Raw genomic sequence first — 19,209 nt, 5'->3', positions numbered from 1 at the left:
ACTTACCTTTGCTTCTCTCACCCACCAGCTCCACCAATCAGAGACAGTTTCTCCCTCTCATTTGCTGTCACTAATCAGCCTATCAGCAACTGTTATAACCTGCCTACTTACCATTGGCTGGCGACTAATGACTATCCCACAATCCTGTGGGAGTATGAGCTTCCCCAATGAGGGGGGCGGAGAAACCACTAGTAGACTCCTAGTATAAATAAAGCTGGCCAGTTCAGGAACCAGCAGGAAGCAGTATGTAGCAAGGGAAGTTACTGCTACTGTTATGTATATATGTTATAGTAAATGAATGTTATTACTTTGTATCCTTAAATCTCGTGCTGGATTCTTCGTGGCCCTTACAAAAGCAACAAATGTGGGAGAGAAACTGGAGAAGCAGCTCCAAGTGGAATCTTATATTGAAACTCAACTGTCGACAGGAATTTTGAAAATCACCTCAGGGGCCGGTAGAAGGGCCCCCACGTCATGCTTGGACAAGCCTGCCTTATTCCATTTTTAGATGTACTCTGAATTTCCATTGAGTTGTAAAAATTGTCAGTAAAAATAACAAAACGATATCTGGCATTCGAATAATAATAATCATTATTATTGTCACAAGTAGGCTTACTTAACACTGCAATGACGTTACTGTGAAAATGCCTTGGGCGCAATTCTCCCATCGGGAGACTAAGTCCCAACGCCGGAGTGAAAACCGAAGTGTTTCACTCCGGCGTCGGAGCCCGCTCCCAGCCCCTGATTCTCCCGCCCCTGGGGGGGCTAGGAGCGGCGCCGCGTAAATGACCCACGACGTCACCCGCGCATGCGCGGATGCCGTCCTCCCCGAAGTCGCCCCGCAGGAAGATGTTGGATGGATCTTGCGGGGCGGCGGACCGGCAGCGACCAGGTGTGGACGGTGCCGGCGCGGAACCCGTCGTGTTGGGCAGGCCACTCAGCCCATCCGGGCCGGAGACTCGCCACTCGCCCGTTGCAAACGGGGAGCGGCGAATTCTCCCGGTGGCCAGCCGTGATTCTCGCCACGCCGGTTTGGGGGGGGGGAGAAAATCGCGTGCGGGTGTCGGGGCGGGACACGCGCGGCACCCCAGCGATTCTCCCACCCTGCATTGTGGGGGGATAGAGAATCCCGCCCCTTGTCCCCACATTCCGGCGCCTGTTCGGGTACACTGAGGGAGAATTCAGAATGTCCAAATTACCAAACAGCATGTCTTTCAAGACTTATGGGAGGACTTGCAGACTCCGCACAAAGAGTGACCCAAGCCGGGAATCAAACCTGGGACACTAGTGCTGTGAAGCAACAGTGCTAACCACTATGCTACCGTGCCACAATTCTTCTGACATGCCTCATAGTAGGACTTTTCTGCCTACTAAAATATGCAGAATTCAAAACTCCACTGCACAGGATCAATTTTAAACTCTTATAAACATTACACTCAGTAGATTAAATCTTTGTATTTGTTTATTGCAAAAATGATTTTTAACAACTGAAACTGTATAATATAGTGTCATATGTAAGACTTTTTACTTATAGTTACTGTGATTATACTCAATGGAAGAACTCATACTATTTAATAGTTTTAATCAACATTTCATTACATTTTCTATACTACTAGCCACATAATGATTTCTACTTCAGAAACTTCATTATGTTTTTCAAATATCACTATCAGAAAAGACAGAAACGGTAAAATAATTTTACATTTGCATACACCTTGGAAAATATGACTTGAAATGTAATAGACTATATTCTAAATAAACCTGTTTAGCGATAAAAAAAATCCCAGATTATATTATATTATGCAATTTAGCTATACAAATGCTTTACACATACATAAATAATTTTGTCCATTTTAAAAAGTGTTAAACTGTTAATTCCTCTGCTATAAACTGTGCAAATATCATTTCACGTAAACTTATTAAACATTCATAATTGAATTCAGTGGCATAAACGTTAGGTCAAAAGTTCATAAAATATAAGAGCAGGATTAGGCCATTTAAGGCCATTGATTCTGATTCTGCTCCGCCATTCTATCATGGCTGATATGTTCCTCATCTGCTACATACGTAATAATCCTTATGCTTGTGGTCTTTGACAATAACTTACTTGGTACATCCCTATTATTTATGCAATGTAATCTAATATGTAATATATCATATTGTTGATGGCCAGATAGACCAAATTCAATAGATATACTGGGCCACTTACACCATCAAACAGATTAGTAACTTTACTGCAAAGAAATCATCTATGATTGGACTGCGCCTCTCATGCAACAAGACTACCAGTAGTTTCCCATTTTGGTTATCTATATTTCTGTTCACGGTTGGGACACAAACAATCATATAATAGAAAGGTCCATTTAGCCTTCCATGCCCGTGTTGGCTTTTGAAACAGCTATTCAATTTAATCCCACAACCCAGTTCCAACCCAATAATCCTGCGGGCGGGCTGGTTCCGTAGGGGCCTTCTTTCCTCCGCGCCGGGCCCCTGTCATGCTCCGCCATATTGCCCAGGGGTCGGCGTGGAGAAGGGAACCCCCCCCCCCCGTGCATGCATAGAAATAACCCGGCCGTTCCACGCATGCGCGAGATCACGCCAATCGTTCCGCGCGTGTGCAAACTCGCGCCGGCCCTTCAGCGCCGGCTGGAGCTGAGGAACCACTCCGGCATCAACCGAGCCCCCGAGAAAGGTGAGAAATCTTTGCGGGGGGCTGTTGACGCCGGAGTGATTGGCGCCGGTTTTCCCGTCGGTGTGTGGACATCGCCCCATTATTGCAAAATCCTGCCCGGTGTGTTTTTCCTGGGCTTAAAAACCCTCCACACCACCAAACAAAAATAACGTGCAGGTTAGGTGGGAATCCAATTTTGTCCCCCATTTACAGGTGGGGGGGGATATGCATTTTGCACATTAGGCATTCCTGATCTGCAAGAAATGCCAGAAAAACACCCCAGTACTTGGTTTGTTACTTATGGTCTTAAAAGTAATACATCTGCCTCCTTTCTTGTCCCAATCAGGCCCACCATTTCTTCAATTATTCTTTTTTTATATACTGAAAAAATATTTTGGATTCCCCTTTATAAGACCTGCCAATCATTTCTCATTCTCTCCTTGGCCCCGTATGCCATTTTGCAATTTCCCTGCACACTATGTATTCTGCCAGTTTTTTGACAATTTTTTGTACCCCACATGGATTATTTTATTTTTTTATTCTCCTTTTTCACATTTTCTCCCACATTTACACCCATCAACAATAAACAATAATCAGCAAGATATGTCAATCCCCATAATAACAACGATCCCATCCGCCCACCAACCCCCAAACCTCAGCCCACATGTTTACATAAACAAATGACAAAAAGGAATCAGGGATTACCCATAGTCACCCTTAATCTACACAGCCCCCCACCCCCAACTAATGTTCGATGTTATCCAGTTCTTGAAAGTGCATAATAAATAGTGCCCATGACTTGTAGAACCCCACATGGATTATAACCCTCCTCTTCCACATAGGTTCAATATCCAGAGAATTATTTTGCTGGGAGGGGAAGAGTTCAAAACAATTCAATTAAGAAAGAAATGGTGCAAAATCAAATTGCAAAATCAAAAACCAATTGGAATAGTGCAAAATCAAAGAGCTACACTGAAGGAAGTTCTATTGTTTTATAGCTTCAACTGAAGTACGGCATTACATTGTATAGTATAAAGCAATCTTTCAAGTTGATGGAGTCTTGGACATTTGCAAAATCCCAGGTCTTCGGCAATGGTTTCCATCTTGTTGGGCATTCGCAAAAAGGTGAAGAGCATTATCAGATCAGTTATGTTTTATGTTGTCTTTCTCTAATTCTGACTGATGCCAACAGCATAAAAGAACTTTTTGTCTCTGGCAGGATTTAAAATTTGTTGCTCGCCTAATTTTTAAAAAAAATTTAGAGAATCTAATTCTTTTTTCCAATTAAGGGCCAATTTAGCATGGCCAATTCACCTACCCTGCACTTAGTTTTGGGTTGTGGGGGTGAGACCCATGCAGACACGGGAAGAATGTGCAAGCTTGACTAATTCAAGATCTGTATCGATTGACCAAACAATTTCACTTGTTTAAAAATTGTATTAGTACAGCACCGTCTAATGAAGTTCAACAATATCAATCTTATTCAGAACCAGGAGTTTTTACTTCAAGCCAACTCCTGAGAGCATTATATTATGCATCTGAAGCTTTGTATAAAGTAAAGTGAAACGCTCTTTCATGGGTATGAAAACAGCGGTAGGTGGAGGAGAACTTCAGTTTAAACAAAATTAAAACCTGTTCTGCTTTTCTAATGTTTACACAATGCAGCCAGATTTCAAACCAATTTTACAGCGATAGTCAGTGCTGCATTTCATTTCACACTTCACAGCAATGACAACCTGAACACAATTTGTAATCTCATAGAAAGTAAAGCAGCAATATATCATGCCTTACAAAAATACATCAAAATATAATTGAAAGTGCAACAGATTAGTGGCACATGATTAATTTTTACTTTGCATGCAAGAGGATGGAGTGTTTCTCATTGCTAACCCATACTATATCATTGGTCATGTATTTGTTTTAATTGGACTACTTTATGAATGATATATGGTCCTTTGTCCTTTTGACCTTTTAGGTTTTTGGAATGGAAATCTAGCATGTCCTGATGGCAGAAATGTGTTTAGCACTGGTATGTCAAAAAACCCAAACAGAGTAAGCATAGTATTTCTGTCAGACATAATCAACATGATTGTCACACACAGACACAATAAAATGTAGCTCTATGAAAATAAAAGATAACGTTTTGACCTACCGCAAAAAGTGACCCCTGGTGGATGCAGGCACCTGGTGAAAGAAAACAGGAAGTCAGCTCATTGATAAAGGATTATTTTAATTACTACCACTGATCAAATAATTCCATTCTAATTTTCCTCCAGCAATACATATGCTATCAATTTTTGTCATCTTTCATTGCTTTTTTCTATTATATGGAAGCATGGTGAGAGAAGAGACTGAAGGGTACCTACGTCCAAGATGTCTCATTGGGTGAATGCACTGAGTTATATAAACAAATTCAATCCCTGCCCTGTGTCATGTTACCTAATCTCAGGCAGAGTTCTCCTTATAGATTGTATTGGATTTGTTTATTGTCATGTGTACAGAGGTACAGTATAAAGTATTGTTCTGCATACAGTTCAGACAGTTCATCCCATACATGAAAAGAAAATACATAGGCCAAACATAAAATACACAATGCAAATTCACAGACACAAGCATTGGGTGAAGCATACAGGAGTGTAATACTACTCAGTAGAGAAGATGTGTAAAGAGATCAGATTAGACCATAAGAGGGTTGTTTAGGATTCTGGGGCAAAATTCTCCGTTATCGGCGCAAAGTCCGCCGATCGGCGCAAAAAACGGCGCAAATCCGACTTGCGTCACGCCGGAAAAATGGGTCAAAAGTCTCCGGCCCGAAATGGGCTAGCAGCGACGTGACGGGATCTGCGCTTGCGCACGTGGTTCACGCCATGCAGCGTCATACACGACGCACGGCGTGACGGCTCATAAGGCCACGCTGCTCCCCCCCACCCGACCGGAACACCCGACCGGAACACCCGACCGGATGGCTGGCCGCCGCTCAGCCCCGAGATTCCAGTCACGGGATGTGGAGGCGCTCCTGGACGCGGTGGAGCAGAGGAGGGACGCCCTGTATCCCAGGCACGGCCGCAGAGTTGCCCCACGCCACAGCCGGCGTCTGTGGAGGGAGGTGGCAGAGGCCGTCACCGCTGTGGCCCTGACACCACGGACAGGCACCCAGTGCCACAAGAATGTGAACGACCTCGTCAGAGCAGGCAGGGTGAGCCTCCCCCATATCCCCCCTCCCCCATATCCCCCCTCCCCCATATCCCCCCCTCCCCCATATACCCCCCTCCCCCATATCCCCCCCCTCCCCATATCCCCCCCTCCCCCATATCCCCCCCCCTCCCCCATATCCCTCCCCCCCCTCCCCCATATCCCCCCCTCCCCATATCCCAAGCGAATCCAGCCCTAACCTTAACCTCTACAATGCACGCGCAACCGATGGCGTGCATTCATATACCTGCCTAACACTGTTGCCTTTTACCCCTGCCCCCCCACCCACAGGAGAAGCGCGCACACAATAGGGAGCATGTGAGGACTGGAGGAGGCCCCGCTGATGAGGGGTCACTGACCGAACACAAGGAAAGGGCCTGGAACTGGCTGGCGGACCTGACGACCGGGAGGTTGCTGATGCAGAGGTCGGGGGCGTACTAGCAAGTGATCACTGCCTGCATGTCTAACCATGCATGCTTCATTGTGTATCGCAGGACCAAACGTCCAGGCACCCATCCCCGCAGATGCAGACCGCCCGCAGGATGCCCCTCGCACACCATGGGAGACAGAGAGACCCGGACCCTCCGGCATGCGACGCCCGCAGGATGCCCCTCGCACACCACGGGAGACAGAGAGACCCGGACCCTCCGGCATGCGACGCCCGCAGGATGCCCCTCGCACACCACGGGAGACAGAGAGACCCGGACCCTCCGGCATGCGACGCCCGCAGGATGCCCCTCGGAGGTTATGGGAGACGGAGAGACCTGGAGCAACAGGGAGACGACACCCCCGTCACGTGCGGGAGCGACCACCCAGCGACGAGGGGGGCAGCCACAGGCCCCCGTCACATCCGAGCCAGGACACCACTACCCAGGACACCACTACCCAGGACACCACTACCCAGGACACCACTACCCAGGACACCCCTACCCGGGACAGCACTACACAGGAAGACGAAATACCGGACAGTGACTCAGAGTGGATGGTTGGAGGCAAACCCCCACCCCAAAGTGCCATGGACTCAGAGTGGGACGAAGAGCACGACACAACGCCACTGCTGTCACCAACACCCTCCACCATCGCAGAAACACTCACCTCGGTTGGGCACTTTAGTGATGAGGCATCTAGTACACTCACTGGTGCGCACAACACAGCCGTTCCGGTACAGCAGGTGGAGGTAGGAGCAGCAGAGAGGCCGGGCGGTCGGAGGGCAGCCCAGCCCAAGCGAACATTTGCCGCCCAGATGGATCCCGGGTTCCTGGAGTTTCCACACCCACACTTAGATCCGATGCAACCACCGACCCGGAGACGAGCGAAGAGGGTGACGGCCGGCTTGCGGCGGCTGCAGTCGCAGGTGGAGGAGTCCACTCGCGTCCAGGAGCTGGTAGTGATGCCGATCAGGCGTGCCACCCAGGCCGACACCGCATGGGTGGCGTCCGCGGTGGAGGCAATGGGTGCGACGGTGTCAGACATGGGGAACGGTTTGCGAGGCCTGGGGCTTTCCGTGCAGGTGGCGTCTGTGGCCCAGGACATGGCTGCCCTCTCACAGGAGGCCATGAGCCAGTGCCAAATGGCAGAGGCGCTCAACACCATGGCCCAGTCTCAGCAGGCCATAGCCCAGTCTCAGCAGGCCATAGCCCAGTCTCAGCAGGCCATAGCCCAGTCTCTGCAGGCCATGGCCCAGTCTCTGCAGGCCATGGCCCAGTCTCAGCAGGCCATCGCTGAGGGCATCGGCGCCAGTGGCCATGTGCGAGCCAGCGTCGCACTGTCACAGACAGGGTTTGCCAACCCCCTGGGCTCCATGGCTGCAAACCTGCTAACCCCTGTCGATACCAGCACGGGCCTCCAGGACTGGCAGCGCCAGATGTCGGGGAGGCGCCGGATGGCCAGTCCGTTCGCATCCCCCACCCATGTAGAGATCTGGGGGCCATCGGGCACCGCGAGGGAGGAGGAGGTGGTGTGGTCCGTCCCGGGTCCCCCTGTAGGGGAGGTCCGGGAACACTGCGACACCTCGGACTCCCCCCTTCCGTCCCAGGTGCATCGGGTGGGCAACGGGCAGGACAGGCTGGCAGCTTGCCATCCCAGTCGCCCGGGCCGCAGCCTGGCCCATCTAGGCCAGGACGCCCCAGGAAACGGCCGCCAGAGGGATCCCGTGTCAGAGGGCAGGAATCACAGGAGTCCACCTCCAGTTCTGCTGTACTGTCTGGGGAACCACGTAGACGTAGTCAAAGGGCCCGTAAGGCCAAACAATTAGACACTGAGTAAGTTGGCACGGGTGCAGGGCACAGATGAGTTTTAGGGGCTAGGGCACGTGCATGAACTCCTTTGGTTATTAAAGTCAATGTTACACGTACAGAAGCTGCCTTTGTGCTCTGTCCAAAGCGTGCGGGGGTGTCATGTACGTTGAGCGCAAGTGTGTGTGTGAGGGGTGGTCTTACCTCAGCCCCAGGTGAGTCTGCCCCGTTCCCCCTGGGCCGCCATCAACATCCCCCCGGGCAGAGGACGGGACCGTGCGCTGCAGTGTCACAGCTGCATGCAGGGATGGTCCGGGTGGATGGTGGTACTGTGGCCATGGGTCAGACATAGTCCAACGATGTGGAGCCAGGAGCTCACCGCAGGGCGGGTTGTCATCATCCTCCATGGCCTGCAATAGACACGCGTCCATCCGCAACTGTGTGAGCCCGGCCCGTTGTGCCGCAGGTGGATCGGCAATGGGGGGGGGGGGGGGGGGGGGGGGGCATGCGGGTAGGGTGGGTGGGGTTGGGGAGGGGGGCGAGGGTGCTGGGTGGGTGGGGGGGGTGGGTGGTTGGCTGTTGCCATGGTGTGCGGTCCGTGGCCATACTACCCGATTCCCACGCCCATCTAGTCAGTGAAGCGGGCGGCTATCAGTCTGTCCCGTGCCCGCTGGGCCAGCTGGTAACGGTGGACAGCCACCCGCCTGTGTCTATCCCGTCTGCCCTGACCATTACCCCCATCCCCCTCATCTGGGGAGGACTGCGCCTCTTCCTGCTGCTCCTCCACTCCGCCCTCCTCTGCCTGCGGCACATCGCCCCTCTGCTGGGCTATGTTGTGCAGGACGCAGCACACCACAATGATGCGGCCGACCCTATCTGACCGATACTGGAGAGCGCCCCCAGAGAGGTCCAGGCACCTGAAACGCATATTCAGCACGCCAAAGCACCTCTCTATCACTCCCCTTGTCGCTACATGAGCATCATTGTAGCGGTTCTCCGCCTCATTGCGTGGCCTCCGTATAGGCGTCATCAGCCACGATCGCAATGGGTAGGCCCTGTCGCCCAGCAACCAGCCCCTCAGCCGGGGATGGCGTCCCTCGTACATGCTGGGGATGGATGACCGCGACAACACGTATGTGTCGTGTACACTGCCTGGGTAACGGGCGCAGACTTGCAGGGTCATCATGCGGTGGTCGCAGACCACCTGTACGTTCATCGAATAGGTCCCCTTCCTATTGGTGAACACGGCCCTGTTATCTGCAGGTGGCCGCACGGCGACGTGCATCCCATCAATCGCGCCCTGGGACCATGGGGAACCCGGCCACGGCAGAGAAGCCCACGGCCCGGGCATCTTGGCTGGCCCGGTCCACAGGGAAGCGGATGTAGCGGTGCGCCATGGCATATAGGGCATCTGTCACTGCCCGGATGCACCGATGTCTGCAATATGCCGGACAGGTCCCCACTCGGTGTCTGGAATGACCCCGTTGCATAAAAGTTCAGGGCCACAGTAACCTTGACGGACACGGGGAGAGGGTGTCCCCCCGCCAGTGCCACGCGGTGACAGGTGTGCCAGCAGGAGGCAGATGTGTGCCACGGTTTCCCGCCTCATCCGGAGTCTCCTCCTGCATTCCCGGTCCGTGAGGTCCTGGTATGACTGCCGGGGCCGGTACACACGGGGCGCCCTCGGGTGCCTCCATTGCCGTGGGGCCGCGACGTTCTCCTCCCCCTCCTCGTCCTGTCGGTCAGGTGTCCCTCCAGCCTGGGCGGCTGCCGCCTGCCCCTCTGCGGCAGCCTGCGCGGCCTCTCTGGCACGCTCCTCCTCCTCATCATCATCCAGGGCAACATTAGCGGCTGCCGCCACGGCGGCCAACATCGCTGGATGATCGGAAAACATGACGGCCTGATTTGGGGGGGGGGGGGGGGGAACGATGACATGTCATCATTGCCCATATCCCCTCCTTCCCCCCAGCCAGGTGGAATGGACCGCATGGGTCCAACTGTTGGAGGCTGGCACCTGGCCAGGTGGACCAACTCACTTGCCCTCGCACCCCCCTCCCCGGCACGGACCCCCCCCCATCCCCCTCCACGGCACGGACCCCCACCCCCCATCCCCCTCCCCGGCACAGACCCCCCCATCCGCCTCCCTGGCACGGACCCCCCCCCCCCCACCCCCCCTCCCCGGCACGGACCCCCCCACCCCCCTCCCCGGCACGGACCCCCCCATCCCCCTCCCCGGCACGGACGCCCCCATCCCCCTCCCCGGCACGGAACCCCCACCCACCATCCCCCTCCCCGGCACGGACCCCCCCCATCCCCCTCCCCGGCACGGACCCCAACCTCCTCCCCGGCACGGTCCCCCATCCTCCTCCCCGGCACGGACCCCCCTCCCGGCACGGACCCCCCATCCTCCTCCCCGGCACGTACCCCCCTCCCGGCACTCCCCCGGAGCCCAGCCCACTCTAACCACCCCCCGCCGCACACACACACACACACAACCCGAGACACACCTCTCCCCACACATTCAGACTGCGGCCACGCCATCACCTGCCCAGCGGCCAACCCCCCAGGCCGTCACTCACCTCCACGCTGATCGGCGTGAACCTGGAGCACCGGGTCACGCCGATGAAAAGGAAGTTTGATTTACGTCGACGTGAACGGTCACCCGTCGACGGGACTTCGGCCCATCCGGAAGGGAGAATATCGGCAGGCCGAAAATCGGCTGCCTTGTGCAGACCCGTGCCATTCTCCAACGTCAGCGGCGCCATTAACGCCCCGCCGACTTTTCTCCCTTCGGAGACTTCGGCAACCGGCGGGGGCGGGATTCACGGCGGCCAACGGCCATTCTCCCACCCGCTGGGGGGTCGGAGAATGACGCCCCTGGTAACAGTGGGAAAGAAGCTGTTTTTGAATCTCCTGCCCGATGGAAGAAGTTGGAGGAGTGAATAAGCCAAGTGGTTTATACTACAATGAGCCTCGAAAACTCGCAGGAAGGAGAGAGAACAGGTAAGGCTTCCTAATCGCTATACAGGATCAGGATTTATTTTTAAGAGAAAAGCAAAGGACCACCCAATGGTTGATTTTTTTTAAAGTAGAAGAAACAGGATGAGAGAATAGACCAAGCATGTAAAAACAGATTGTTAGAGCTTTTAGAAGAATATAAAGAGGAAGAGGGTAGCTAAGGTAAACATTGGTCCCTCAGAGGTACAGACTGTAGGAGTCATAATATTGAATGAGGAAATAGCAGAGACTGAACAAATACTTTGTGTCTGTCTTCACAGTAAAGGATCTAAGAGGCTCTGGATAAAAGGATCTATGAGTGAGAAACCCAAGGTAATTAATATCAGTAAAGAAAAAGTATTGGATAAATGTGGCATTTTCAAATTGACAGGCTGTTGTTGCAAGGGTTAGCACTAGGGTTGCAGCCATTTACAATCTATGTTAATGGCTTGGATAAAGAGACTGAGAGTAATGTATCTAAATTTGATGATACTACCGAGGTAGCTGGGAATGTAAACGGTGAAGAAATAGACAAGTTAAGCAAGTGGAAAACAAGGTGGTAAATGGAGTATAATGTGGGAAAGTGAGGTTACTCACTTCAGAAGCAAGAACAGAAAAGAATTTTTTTTAAAAGGCATGAAACCTGTAAATAAATTTGATGTTTAGAGGGACTTTGCTGAACTCATACAAGGAATATAGAAACTTACTCAAATATTTTTTATTTGTTTTTTAAATATTTGAAACAAAATAAAAATCAAACCAACAAACCTTGTATCAACACACTCAACAACCCCCAACTGACCCAAAAACAGATACCCCCCCCCCCAACCCTTACAACCCTCCCCCACTAACAGCTAACAGTGATCAGATTCTTAAAACCATCTCCTTTCTTTTAAACAAATTTAGAGTACCCAATTCTTTTTTCCAATTAAGGGGCAATTTAGCATGGCCAATCCACCTAATCTGCACATCTTTGGGTTGTGGGGGTGAAACTCATGCAGACACGGGGAAAACGTGCAAACTCCACACAGACAGTGACCCGGGACCGAGATCGAACACGAGTCCTCAGTGCCGTAGGCAGCAGTGCTAACCACTGCGCTACCATGCTGCCCCTTAAAGCCATCTCCAATAGAACCCATCAATCGTTCCCCTCACCATAAACTTAACCTTCTCGAGAGACAAGAAATCCATTAAATCGCCCAGCCATACTTCGGCACTGGGGCATGCTGCCCGCCTCCAAAGCAGCAGGATCCGTTGCCGATCCAGCAATGAAGCAAAAGCCAAAGCATCCCGCCATCACCCCCGTCCTCAGTTCCAGTTGGTCTGACACCTCTAATATTGCTACAAATGAACAGGGCTCCAATTTCACATTTAGAATTGCTGATATGGTGTTAAAAAAGGCCCCCCAAAATCCTGCAACTTGGGGCAGGACCAAAACATGTGCGCGTGGTTCACAGGTCCCCTGAAACACCGCTCATACCCAACTTCAACCCCCTCAGAAAAGCGACTGATTCTGGCCTTGGTGCGATACGCTCTGAACAACACGTTTGTATCAAACAACCTCGGGCAGGATGATACAGCATTTACTCTACGGCGAGACTCACTCCACACCTGCACCTCCCAAATGGGACCCAATTCCTCCTCCCACCTAGCTTCACCTCCTCCACCAATATCTGCTCTTCCCTCATGACCCGTCCATATATCCCGGACGTGCTGCACTCCTCTGACCCTGCACATGAAACGATTCTCTCCAGCAAAGTAGATGGCGACGCCACCAGGAATGTCGGGAACTCATGTCGGACCCAATTACGCACCTGCAACTACCTAAACATATCCATCCCACCAAGGCCTACCTTCCCCCTCAGCTCATCCTAATCGTCAAACCGACCCTCCAAAAATACGTTCTTTACCCACTCCAGCCCCATCTTACCTTTCCACCCCCCAAATGTGGCATCAATTTTCCCCAGCTGAAACAAATGGTCCCCACAGAGAGGGGACAAGATCAGCATCACTCCCCCAGCTTGAAAAGCTGGTGAAGCTGCCACCATATCTTTAGTGTAGAGATGACCATCAGGTTAAACAAATACTTTGTTGTAGCAATCGGCAGCTTTACATCACCAATGCCTCTAGACATGATCCCTTACATGACCCCCGACTCCATCCGTACCCAGACAAGGTCCTGGTCCCCGAACCAACCTAACACCTTCTCCGCATTGGCTGCCCTGTAGTAAAACAACAGGTTTGGCAGCACAAAAAAAGAATTGTACAGACTGTATAGTTGTTTGCTGGGAAGTATGTTTCCCGGGGTGTTTATTTCCTGTAACATGTTTTGATCCATGTTTGTTATAAAATACATTATTTTTACAAAAGGGTTTGGCAGCACAAGCCCCCAGCCGCCTGCCTCTCCCTTTGCAAAACCTTCCTCCGAATCCAAGGTGGCCGCCCATATAAACCCGTTACGAACCAGTCCCTGAAAAAACTCTTTTGGCAGAAAGGCTGCAAAGCACTGAAACACGAACAGAAATCTTGGCAGGATATTCACGGAATATAGAAATTGTGCAAATATAGCAAGTAATTAGGAAAGCAAATGGTTTGTTAGCTTTGTTGCAAGGGATTTTAAGTACAAGAATCAAGAGGTTTTGCAACAATTGTACAAGGCTTAGGTGAGACCATACTCGGTGTACTTTGCGCAGTTTTGGTCTCCATATCCAAGGAAGGATATACTTGCCTTGGAGGCGGTACAGTAAAGTTTTATGACATTGCTTCCTTGGATGAGAGGGTTGTCCAATGATGAAACACTGAGTAAATTGGGTCTATACTTTTTGGAGTTAGGAAGAATGAGAATTGATTACATTGAAACACACAGGATTCTGAAGAATTTTGACAGGGTAGACATGGACAGATTTTTTTCCGTGACTGGGGAATTTAGAATCAAGAACAGGGACATCCAGTCTCAGAATGCAGGGCCTATATTTAGGACTGAGATGAGGAAAAATGCCTTTACTCAAACGGTTGTGAAGCATTTGAACTTTCTACCCCAGAGGGTTGTTGATGCCCCATCATTAAATGTATTTAAGATTGCTCTTCTCTAATGGAATCAAGGGATATGGGGAGCGGACAAGAAAGTTAAGTCAAGGCTGAAGACCTGCCATGGTCATATTGAATAGCAGAGCAGGCTTGAGGGCCCACATGGTCTACTCCTGCTCCCATTTCTTATAATAATGGCAACTTGGGAAAAGCTGTGGTGTAATGTAGGCAAAGAAACTGTGCCCTAGCAGAAACCAATGCTTTATGGTGGAAAGGGCAAAACTAGCAATAAAATAATCAACACATCTTCAGAAATAGATGTAGTGAATACTAAGACAAACAGAATATGCTGAACTAGCTCTGGGATAGGCAACAATGAGAGTACCACATTCAGTTCTGGACTCCATACTTTAGGTAGGATATGAGGATCACTGAGAGGTGCATCGGAGATTCACCAAAATGATTCCAGGGACAAAGGATTTGAGCTAACAAATTTAGGGTTGAGAAGCTCAAGTTGCAGTGAGGGGAAATTTGATAGAGGTGTACAAGATAAAGATAGGTTTATGTAGGAAAAGAAAAGTTGTTCTCAACAGCTCAATTGCCCCTTAATTAGAAAAAATGAATTGGGCACTTTTTTTAAAATGTTAAACTCTATTATTTTTGAATTCTATACTCTTGGGGAATATATCATAGTGCTTTGTTAGCAGTTTTAGTTGCTTTGTTGACCTGCAATGCTGCTTTGAATAATTTATTCACTGGTATCCCTAGATTCCTTTGCTGCTTTTACACATTTGGTTTTCTTTGTAAGCTGTGGGTAATGTTTCTACTTTTCTTACCAAAGTGAATCACTTCACATTTATCTATGCTAATGGTCAATTGCCACTTAACGGCCCAATCTGCAAGTGTCCTAATGTCTTCTTGTAAAAAGTTGCATTCTTCCTCTGTGTTACCTCTACCTATCATCTGCAAATTATTATCTCCCGTACTTGTTCCTCAATGAAAATCAAACATGCAAATTATGAATATCAGTGTTTCCAATACTAATCTTTCTAATATCCTGCAGTTTGAATAACTACCCCTTACCCCATCAAGTTGCTATCCGTGCAGCTATTTATCCCGACTCCACTTGCCTTAACCTTTTCATAAGCCTATTTTATCAAAGGCCTTTTGGAAATGAAAATAGCTGGCCCCAACAGCATCAACCTTGTCTATTCTTTCCATTATTTCTTCAAATCCACCAGCTTAATTAAGTGTGACTCAGCCTTTTGCAATCCAGGCTGACAAATTTGTATTATATTTTCTGTCCTCAAATTCTCACCTGCCATTTATTTCCGTACAGGTTCTAGTATATTTCCTACTGCTGATATTAAGCTAGTGGTCTGTAGGTTCCCAAGTTTCCAGGTTTCTATGGAGTGGGATGACAGAATGTATATGTGTAAAAGAGAAATATGATTACCTGAATTAGTAATTTTTAAAAATGCATTTTTACAGGATGTGTGCTTCGTTGACCGACCAGCATTTGTTGCCCATTCCTAATTGAGAAGGTGGTGAGTTGCCATCTTCAACAGCTGCAATCCATGTGGTGTAGGTATACCCACTGAGCTATTAGGGAGGGTGTTCCAGGATTGTAACCCAATGGCAGGGAAGGAATGGTGATATATTTCCAAATCAGGATAGTGAGTGACTTGGAGGGGAATTTACAGGTGGTGGCATTCCCATGTATCTGATGCCCTGGTCATTATAGATGGTAGTGGTCATGGGTTTGGAAGGTGCTGCCTGAGGAACCTTAGTGAGTTCCTACAGTGCATGTTGCTGCCACTGTGTGTCAGTGGTGAATGGAGTGAATGTTTGTGGAAGGGGCACCAATCTAGTGGGCAGCTTCGTCCTGAATGGTGTTGGGTTTCCTGAGTGTTGTTGGAGCTATACACATCCAGACAAGTGGAGTGCATTCCATCACACTCCTGGCTTGTGCCCTGTAGATGGAGGACAGGCTTTGGGGAGTCAGAAGGTGAGTTATTTGCTGTAGGATTTCTTGCCTCTGACCTGTTCTTTTGGCCACAGTATTTACATGACTAATCCAGTTCAGTTTCTGGTCAATGGCAACCCCTAGGATGTTGATACTGCGGGATTCGGTGATGGGAATGTCATTGAATGTCATGGGGCGATAGTTTGATTCTCTCTTATTGGAGATGGTCATTGCCTGGCATGTCTTGGAAGTTGGTGTTTGTCATACGAGAAACACATTTGAGGCTCATTTCTCAATATGTGCCAACACTATTATATTATGAATGAAATGCAAGTCACTATACTCCCAGAGGAACAGAGGCTGCTCTCCCCTTGGAGTTGGCGGGATGGCTGGTTTGTGATGCAGAGCAACACCAACAGCAGGGGTTCAATTCCCGTAATGGCTGAGGTTATTCATGAAGGCCCAACTTTCTCAAGCTGATCCCTCACCGGAGGCGTGGTGACCCTCAAGCTAAATCACCACCAGTGAGCTCTCTCTCTCTCTCTCGAAAAGTGGGAGAGCAGCCTATGGTCCTCTGGGACTTTGCCGACTGTCATTTTCTTTTCATTTTCACACAATTATATAATGTTTTATTTGCAAAGGAAAAACTGTAATATGTAAGCAACATGATTCAGGAAAGAATTTACAGAATGCAGACATATATAATTGCTGTCTGAATTCCAAACTTAATTTGAGAGCAGAATGCCTATATATTTATAATATTCCAACCTTACTTCGCATTGATACAATAATTGTGTGGTGCATTGGTATGAAAGGTATTGTGTACTGTCATTAAAGATTAACCACAAAATTCCTTTAAGAAATGTTATTCCGATTTTATCTTGACTTATTCAGAGGTTAAACATTCAGAAGCCTAAATTAAATACATCATTCCAGACTTGAACAAAACACCAACCTGTAAGGTTTTTATGTAATCTTCCCAATTTTATATTTACTTCCATTTTTCATGAAGAAATAACAAACATTGGAAATAAACACCTCAGACAGAAAGCCACTGCGCATACAGGAATTCAAATACCTTGGTTAAAATAGTCTATTATTTTTCAGTAAATCCATTACTTATTATTGTATAGTGCATCTGCATGCTAGTATTCTATAAAGATCATTTTGCACTGCGTAGCATAAGTTGTCAACCTTAATTTAGGATATGATTTTTAAAATCTGGTTGGCATAACTAACAGAAGTTACAAAATGAACAAAATGAGTAGCAGGAAATAATTACTTACTGATGAAAACTTCATCGATGAAGTGAATGAGAATGGTTAAATATGAATGGCAAATTTTGTGAATGAAGGAGTAGGAGGCCCAGCATATAAATTGTTCCCATATTATATATTCAAACTCAGTTATTTACAGTACAAGGTGATTATAGTTTTAAAATATATTTAGAGTACCCAATTCTTTTTTTTTCCAATTAAGGGATATGTTAGTGTGCCCAATTCACCTACCCTGCACATCTTGGAGTTGTGGGGGTGAGACACACGCAAACACGGGGAGAATATACAAACTCCACACGGACAGTGACCTGGGGCAGGGATCGAACACGGGTCCTCAGCGCCTTGAGGCAGCAGTGCTAACCACCGCCCGATGATTACATTCTTATATAAATAGCCAAACTTCAGCAGCTTTGTTAAGTCAGAAAGTATGGTCTCTCTCTTGCAGATGCTGAACAGTTGACATAACAAATTGAAAATGATAGAAGTACTCAGCAAGTCACATAGCCGCAGAGTTAAAGTTTCAGGCCTCCTTTCAGCAAAAGAGGAAAAGGTTAGAGATTACATTCCTGTATGCGATGTAACATCCTGTATGTAACAGATTTTAAGCATTTATTACCCATTTCCTAGATTGCCCTTAAATGGAATGGATCTGGAGTCACATGGATGCCAGGTTAAGAATGACAGGTTTCGGGCAGCACGGTGGTGCAGTGGCTAGCACCACTGCCTCACAACGGTGGGGCCCTGGTTCGATCCCGGCCCAGGGTCAGTGGAGTTTGCGCATTCTCCCAGTGTCTACGTGGGTCTCACCCCCACAACCCAAAAGATGTGCAGGGTAGGTGGATTGGCCACGCCAAATTGGAAAAAATAATTGGGTACTCTAAATTTAGATTAAAATAAAAGAATGACAGATTTCATTCCCGACAGGACATTAGTGAACCAGATGGTTTTTTTCTTTATTCGTTTATGGGATATGGGCTGGTTAGGAAGCGAGTTACTCGCCACAGGATTCCTATCCTTTGACTTTAGCCACAGTATTAATATGGCAAGTCCAGTTTAGTTTCTGATCAATGGTAACCCCCAGGATGTTGATTATGGGGGATTCAGCCATGGTAATGCCATTGAATGTCATGGGGCAGTGGTTAGATCCTCTCTTGTAAATGGTCATTGCCTGGCATTTGTGTGGCGCGACAAGCCTGGATATTGTCCAGGTCTTGCTGCATTTAGACATGGGCTACTTCATTATCTGAGCAGTTGTGAATGGTGCTGAACATCCGCAAACATCCTCCACTTCTGACCTTATGAAGAAAGGGCAGTCATTGATGAAGCAGTTGAAGATGGTTGGGCCTAGGACACTTCCCTAATGAAATCCTGCAGTGATGTCCTGGAGCTGAGATGATTGACCTCCAACACCACATCCATCTTCCTTTTTGCGAGGTATGAATCCAACCAAAGGAGAGTTTTCTCCCCAATTCCCAGACTCCAGTTTAGCTAGGGCTCCTTGAAGCCATACTAGGTCAAATGCTGCCTTGATGTCAAGATAGCCTCCCTGCTCCTATAATTTATGCCATGACTGATATAGGCAAATGTCCCGTAAGCCTTCTTAACTAGCCTATTAAACTCTCACGCCACCTTCCTGGGTGGACCTGCACTCCAAGATCCCTCTGTTCCTCTGAGCATCCTGGTGCCCTGCCACCCAGTGAGTACACCCTTGTCTTGTTGCTCCTCCCAAAGTCCATCACCTCACACTTTTCAGGGTGAGAGAAGTGAATGTGAGAGGGAGGCCCAATGGGGGAAAATTGTCTTCTTCATATAATACCACTTGTAGTTGCAAGTTTTCACAGTTAA

At 48.8% G+C, this 19,209-nt stretch overlaps 1 protein-coding gene across 2 annotated transcripts in view; it reads right to left on the bottom strand.

The window, feature by feature from the left end:
* Window positions 1-19,209, bottom strand: part of fras1 (Fraser extracellular matrix complex subunit 1) — a 714,708-nt gene that overhangs the window by 689,135 nt on the left and 6,364 nt on the right. For both annotated transcript variants that reach the window (XM_072496214.1, XM_072496215.1), the window contains exon 2: window positions 4,824-4,855. In XM_072496214.1, the coding sequence (XP_072352315.1) occupies window positions 4,824-4,855 (32 nt within the window). The remainder of the gene's footprint in view (window positions 1-4,823; window positions 4,856-19,209) is intronic.

Source organism: Scyliorhinus torazame, chromosome 3 (assembly GCF_047496885.1).
Source record: "Scyliorhinus torazame isolate Kashiwa2021f chromosome 3, sScyTor2.1, whole genome shotgun sequence".
Classification (NCBI taxonomy): domain Eukaryota; kingdom Metazoa; phylum Chordata; class Chondrichthyes; order Carcharhiniformes; family Scyliorhinidae; genus Scyliorhinus; species Scyliorhinus torazame.
Note: the sequence above shows the minus strand (reverse complement) of the source record. Positions and strands in the feature narration are given on the sequence as shown.